We start from the raw sequence: 7,480 nt of genomic DNA, 5'->3' as shown, positions 1-7,480 counted from the left end.
TCGTCTGTGAAGTCTATTATGTTTCTTTTCTTTAATGAGATTATGGAATTTAACTAAAAAAATAATGCATGAGAGAAGAAAGCATCGTTAGAATGGATGGAAAAGTTGGCTGAGGGATGTTTTTGGTCAAGTTTTAAGAACTTAAGGGATGATTTTGGTTAAGTGAGATAGCAAGAGGATGTAATAAAAATTGTGATGAAATAATAGGGATGATTTTGGTCAAAAGCGATGTGCCTCTCACTCACTCTGTCTGCCTCGTACACATCACATATAAATACACAAAACAGAAAACAGAGTTGATAAGATTATAACTTTTGTTTATTCCTAGTTATATATATTACTCGTACTGACTAATACTAATATACCAAGTTGTACTCCTGAGTTTCCCAGTATCTAGCTGTTTTTATGATGGAGAACAGTAAAAACAGTGCTGGTTTTTCTTCTCCAAGAACTGATACTTTTCCAGCTGGTTTAAGGGTTCTTGTTGTTGATGATGATCCTACTTGGTTGAAGATTCTTGAAAAGATGCTTAAGAAGTGTTCTTATGAAGGTTAAAAGACACCCTTTTTACAGAAAAAATATCAGCTTCTATATATAAAATATTTTTTTTTTTTTTTGATTTTAAAAAAAAAAAAAAAGGGGGTGGGGGTGGGGGGGGGTGGTTGTTTTATTTTGTTGCATCATGAAGGGAATGTGGTTGAAGATTGTGTTTTCAAGCTTTTTTTTTTTTATCCCTACAAAAGTCGCGGGTTCATATAAATACACAAAACAGAAAACAGAGTTGATAAGATTTATTACCGTACTGACTAATATATACCAAGTTGTACCTCTTAGTTTCCAGTATCTAGCTGTTTTTATGATGGAGAACAGTAGAAACAGTGCTGGTTTTTCTTCTCCAAGAACTGATACTTTTCCATGTTTTTACCACTTGAAAATGGAGAACTTGTTTTTCTTCTCCAAGAACTGATACTTTTTGTTGATGATGATCCTACTTTTATTCTTGAAAAGATGCAGTGTTCTTGAAGGTTAAAAGACACCCTTTTTACTTTTTTTTTTTTTTTTTGGGGGGGTGGGGGTGGGGGGGGGGTGGTTGTTTTATTTTGTTGCATCATCTTGTGTTTTCAAGCTTGATTTATGTTTTTACCACTTGAAAAAGACACCCTTTATATCGTTTTTTTTTTTATTTTTTTTAATTTGTTGTATGATTTTGGATTTTCCAGCCTGAATTATGTTTTTACTACTTCAAGAAGACACCCTTTTGCCTTATTTGTTTGAGTTTTGTTGGATGATCTTGGATTTCAAATAGTCCATTTACTTAGCTTGATTTTAAGGCTATATTTCACAGTTAGTTACCTAAAATCGGTTTGGTTATTTTTTTCGGTTCGGTTCGATTTTTTTTTTTTCCATTATCATTTCCAGAATTTTGATGCCCTTCTATGCAATGTAAAATGTGAGAAAGGTGTCTAGTGTTCAGGGCTTAAAAATAAAGTTTAAAATTAAATTAATAATTAAAAGGTATAAAATATCTTTAATTATTTATGAAAAGTTAATATTATACATATAAATAATTATAAATTTTATGTATATAATTATCTCCTGTAGGTTATTTTTTACTATAACCATAACCAAACCAAATATTATCGGTTTTTCAAATTTAAAACCAATAACCTGTAGGAGGTTCCAAAGATAAGTTAAGTTATTACAGTACTCATATGTTGATTGTTAGAATATTTTCCATTGAATCATTGGAATGGAAGAGTGGATCAAAAAGTAAAATATGCCGTAAAATATGGCTTGTATGTTTGAAGTTCACTTTTGGTTCTATGCTGGTTTAGATTTTTGTTTCGCAAAGTTTAATTACTGCTTCAAATGATCATTTTTTACCTTGGGGAAAGCTCATGGATGCATCAAAGAGAATGGGGAAAAAGAAGATTAAGAAATTAATTCTGAGAATGGGGAAAAAGAAGATGAAGAAATTAATTCTTAGGATTTTCAGACTGACAGTCAATTATTGACATTCTATTTCACCTCCAAATCTATTACAAGTAAATCATCTTTGTCTAAAGAAACCTTTTTGATGTTATTTTTAGGCAGACTGTTGAATATTAGATTTTGTTTCATAGCTCCATGGATTTGTTTCACCTCTTTGGGGATGTAAATGTATCCCTTGGAGTTCTGAACTTCTTCTAATTCGTCTATGTGGAGGTCATGCTTGAGTAAAAAATGAGTAAGCTGTTTGTGGTTTGATAATTTAATTGGTCTGGAGTTATTTGATGAAGTTAGTGCTATATATTGTAGCACGCGAACTCCTTTATCAATGGCTACTTCACCACATTTTTGCCACCAATATCAATTGGTGATTTCTGATTATCTTTGAATCAGAACTTTTACAAATTCTCATACTTGTTTAATGCAAAATTTTATTTTCTAACTCAGGAGTTAGGTCATTTAAGTTGTGTGTCGTGCTTCTGGTTTTGATGTTGATGTAGTTTTAAACTGATAGCTTGTACTGTAAGATAACAATACGCGTGTTGTCTCTCCAATTGTATTACTTTGGTGCTGTGGCAGAGAGCATATTGTTCCTAATGAGTTAATTGCTCATAAATTCCCATGCGCCACTGAGAAATTTCTAGACTGGGTGCTTGAATTGTAGCGTTTTATGCATTAGTAAAACACAGACATGAAAGGCTTCTTCTTAGCTTATAGGAAATCCATTTATCTCTAATTTACAGTTGCTATCTTTTGGTTTTTGAAGACCTTATTACTGGTTTGTTTCAGTGACGACATGTGGTCTAGCACGAGAGGCTTTGTATTTGCTCCGAGAAAGAAAGGATGGATTCGACATTGTGATCATTGATGTTAACATGTCTGACCTGGATGGATTTAAATTTTTGAAGCATGTTGAACTTGAGATGGATCTTCCTGTCATAAGTCAGTTCTCTTTCATTTAAGACCTCCTATTTTCTTGTTCACTTTTATCCACAATTGCACTGATTTTTCATATACCTTTTCAGTGATGTCTGTTGATGGTGAAACAAGTAGGGTGATGAAGGGTGTTCAACACGGTGCTTGTGATTATCTCTTAAAGCCTATACGGATGAAAGAACTTAGGAACATATGGCAGCATGTACTAAGAAAAAAGATGCAGGAAGCAAGGGACACTAGAAATCATGAACTGGACCAACATGATGAAGTGTGGATGTTTAATGGATCTCAAATCCTTTCAGGAAAGAAGAGAAAGGATTTTGAGAATAAGCATGATGACAAAGAAATGTCTGATTCAAGATGTGTTGATTCTCCTTCCATGAAGAAAGCCAGAGTAGTTTGGACTGTAGATCTTCATCAGAAATTTGTCAAGGCTGTAAACCAGATAGGATATGACAGTAAGTTCATTGAAATTTCTGTTTACTCTCAAGTAAGTTGCACCAAATGATGAAAACCAAAATTTTAGTTCCATTCATAAAGTTTTTCTCTACATATTTCTAGTAATTATTTTCTTGGGATATTGTGATAATGTTTTTTTTTTTTTTTTTTTTTTTTAATGTTTTGCAGAAGTTGGTCCCAAGAAGATCCTTGACTTGATGGGTGTCCCATGGTTGACTAGAGAAAATGTTGCTAGCCACTTACAGGTAAATCATTATTACAACTTGAGAAAGGTTTGCTTGTGCTACACCAATCACATGTTTGTTTATTGGCAAAAGGTCTAATTGGGTAAAATAGTGGCACAATCCTCCATATTCGGGGCACAGCAAAAAGAATTTGGGAAGATTTTTAAGTTATATAAATCTCCCCCCGTCGTTTCAATTTATGTGGATCTATTTAATTAGATATAACATTAAAAGAGAGGTATTTGAAACTTCAGGCATTAAACATTACATAATATTTGTATGGTTATAAGACTTTGAATTAAAGTCTTAAATATAACTGATACTAACTTGCATGAGACTTTTTTTTTTATTTCACAAACGGAAATACCAAAGTTTTGTGGACCCAAAAGTGTAAGGTTTTGAACTTTTGGTCCCTCAACTTGTGAGATTAAAAAAAGACTCATATAACTAGTATCAATTGAGATACAAAATAATTTTTTTTGTCAACCACTCTGATAGAACCTTTTTGGTGTTTGCTCCAGGGAACATTAATTTGATTAAAAGACTATTTGAAAGGCTAGGTTTTCTGGCTTCTATACAATCACCTAAGTTTTCAAAGTTTTTGCCAATAGAAACAAAACTGAAAAATTGATCTCAAGCAGTACCTCTTCAAATTAAGTGATCAATTCATAAATCAAAGTATTTCTCTTTAAAACAGGAAATGATTGATCGTTGATGCTGGTATCTAATAAATGTGTCTGGTAAATGCACGTGGACATGAATATACCACACTTCTTATAGAAAGTTGCACCAATCTTTCTTTTTGATCTTTTGAAAACCGTGTTTATGCCAAGTATATTGGAGAATGCTTCCCTTCATTTTATTTGACATATAAGTGATAATTGACCAACACAAATTAATCAACCTTTGTCGGTCAAACATACATCAACAATAATAATATACAAAAGTTCAATGAATCTCTTTTGTTCATTTGGCTGTGTTTGGCATGAAGTTTTTAATTTTTCATATTTGGTTAGTCTTTGAAAAATATTTTCTTAAAAAATCGAAAAATATTTTCTTAAAAAGTCAAAAAATATTTTTTCTGGTATAAGGAAAACAAGTCCATAGATAATATTCCACGTTAAGTGCCGTCTTTCTGCCCGCCAACACAACCTCCCCACGCGCCCGCCCCCCTCCCCCCCCCAAAACTCCCCCTCCCACCCCACACCCTCTGCCCCCTGGCCCCCAGCCCTACCCTTATAGTGTTAGCCTAGATAATATGCAAATGTTCTTGAGCTAATATTTTCTGCGTACTTACCCAACATTAAAAAATAAGTAAAAGCACCATTTATTTTCCTCAAACTTTGCACCAAACACAGCCTTTGTTGTCGTCATTTTGTGTGTGTGGGGGGGGTTTCGTTAGCTTGAACTATTTGCCTATAAGTTGAGGTTAATTATGTAAATGGCTAAAGACATGTTAGTTCAACTTAGTTTTCTCTTACCTAAACATTTGCACTATTTTTCAAGACTTGAACTTTTCTCTGTTTAGTTGACTTTAGAGCAACAATATTTGCATTTGATGAAAGTGACGGAGCTATGTAGCTATTATTGTTTCTCTATTCTTCATCAAATTCAACTCAAATATTCTAGATTTAGTTAATCAGGTATCATATTCTACAGCTTCAGTCTGGCCTATATTATGTTTTTGACCATCAAAATCTTTAGGAGAGACTTGTTCCAAACCATGTACCTTTTAGTTTTTCTGTTGACACTGAGTTGATCTTTCCTAAGGCACAATTGCATACTTTTTCTATATATGTTGGACACTGAGTTGATCTTAAAATAAGCTCAAAAAAATTTGGACCATTTAACCTAAAGGCACAAGCCAAAAAAAATGCATACTTGGTACCTAGTCTATATATAGAGTATGATGTTTATCCTACTTTTAGGAAATGGGCATTTTTCTACCTAGCTTGTAGATGTTGCGTACTTTTATCAACTCCTCTAATTAATATGCCCACAAATATGATTTTCTAAATGAAAACATGTTTTTAACCCTAAAATTATATAGCCTCGTCAATGAGTCATTCGCCTGGCACATAATTTCTTCTGTCAAAAAATAATGTCATTATAATGAAGTCCTATTTTTTCTAAAGTCTTGTCTAAGTTGGAAGAAAATTACACATTTCAAAGAAGGAAGGCAGAAAAGCGTACTGCTCCATCGGTCCCAAGTGGCATCTTTCAAATTTTGAGAGTTATACAAGTTTTTCTTCGACCATGATTTTTTCATATGTCTTGTAATTATTTTAAATTGTCAATTATAGTGACTTATAGTACTTTTTACATAATTTCCAAATATATAAATTTTGTTTAAAAAAAAAAATTAAATATTTCATGTTTAGATTCACGGTCAAAATTGAAGAGTTTGACGCTCGAAATCTGCTATATAAATTGGGACAAAGAGATCACTTCATTTCTTATAAGCAAGGTATTCAAAAGATACAATTAATATAATTAGATATTTGAAGAAAAAGGAAATAAAAAGACTAAAGTCCTATAGAACCGTTATAACAACAGAAATAGCCGGTGCCAAATAGTGATAATTTCACGAGTCCGGAACCTAAATGACCCCCCCCCCACCACCCCCACCCAAAAAAAAAAGAAAGAAAAGAAATGAACCAAAATACCCCATAAAAAAAGTGGTACCAAAGTACCCTTAACGTAGTAAATTATCGCGTTAAAAGGACTTAACTGTAACGGCTCAGTAAAGTCCTTTAGCGTTGTAATTTACAGCTTATACTGACATCTATAACGCAGGAATTTCTTGCGCTATACAAGTCAATAAAACTAGGGCAGAACCTCCATTTTCTAACACTTATTCATTCTCCTCCATTTTTCACTCTTTTACCATAATTTACCCCACCATAAGTCATGTCTCAAAACTCCAAATCATCGTTTCATGCTATAGAACTCCACATATGTTATTGCTGTATATATTGCCGGCTCAAAATATCAAGGACCTAAGAAAATCTGGGCCGTGATTTTTTGGCGTTGTAAGTGCCCGAAGTAAGTTTATTTTGCAATGTTTGTAGAGTTTTTGTCGCATCTACTTTACAAAACTTATTTTTTATTTGTTATTCTATTAGGCAAATGGTGGGTGCTCCAATTTTCAGAGGAAGGATCAAGTTCCCTTGAATAAAACGGTGGCGCCGACGTTTAAAAAGGCACCGGTTGATGGAGATACTGCGACTTCACGAAGCAATGTAGATACCGTGAAGTTTGATTTGCAGTGTCTACTTAGGAGAGCACTAGAAAAAATTGAACTTCTAGAGATGCTACTAAAAGAATCGGAAGAAAAAAAGAGTTTTTTCAAGGATAATCTTAGAGACTCTCAACGCGAGACAAATGCTTTGACAGAGAAAGTGAAAGTGAAATTTTGGAGGATGATTTGCCGTCTCTTGTTGTTGTTTGTAAGTTTGAAATGTTGCATTGTCGGCTGAATTTATTATTTCCTATGTAGTTTGTTTTTATTTTTATTTCACTTTTTATGTATTATGTATTTTCTATGGTTTTTCTAATGTATTATGTAATTATCACTTTTTATGTATTAATTTATTTGTGTTTTCTATAAAAATTTGAATTGTTGCACTTTGTATGTAATTTTATGTATATAATGTTTGTCAACTCTAACACGCTTAAGTAAGTAAATAATAAAATATAATAATAAATGCAAAACTAAACATACTAATATTCTTCTAAATAATGACATCATCATAAATTAAAAAAATAAATAAAATCACAATATTCTTAATCATCATAATTAAAGTTGTCAATATCGTCCTCAGATAAATATCTGGGATTTTTAAGACAAATCTTCTTTCTGTAGATGTTAG

General features: G+C 32.6%; 1 protein-coding gene across 3 annotated transcripts; it reads left to right on the top strand.

Annotated features, from left to right (window-relative positions):
* The first annotated feature begins 274 nt into the window (after nt 1–274).
* On the top strand, nt 275–7,231 carry LOC132067257 (two-component response regulator ARR11-like). 3 transcript variants are annotated; one of them, XR_009417104.1, is made up of 4 exons: nt 275–550; nt 2,779–2,931; nt 3,015–3,629; nt 6,734–7,231. XR_009417104.1 is itself a non-coding variant. In XM_059460417.1 (3 exons), exons 1-3 carry the CDS (start codon nt 406–408, stop codon nt 3,431–3,433), a joined length of 717 nt encoding a protein of 238 aa, XP_059316400.1. In that variant the 5' UTR covers nt 275–405; the 3' UTR covers nt 3,434–5,058. The 3 variants fall into 3 exon arrangements, 1 of the variants encoding a protein (XP_059316400.1); XR_009417105.1 differs by lacking the exon at nt 6,734–7,231 and adding an exon at nt 5,137–5,388; XM_059460417.1 differs by lacking the exon at nt 6,734–7,231 and having other exon boundaries at nt 3,015–5,058.
* Nucleotides 7,232–7,480: the final 249 nt, after the last annotated feature.

This window comes from Lycium ferocissimum, chromosome 8 (assembly GCF_029784015.1).
Source record: "Lycium ferocissimum isolate CSIRO_LF1 chromosome 8, AGI_CSIRO_Lferr_CH_V1, whole genome shotgun sequence".
NCBI lineage: Eukaryota > Viridiplantae > Streptophyta > Magnoliopsida > Solanales > Solanaceae > Lycium > Lycium ferocissimum.
The sequence above is the reverse complement of the archived record's forward strand: the minus strand, read 5'-3'. Positions and strand labels throughout refer to the sequence as shown.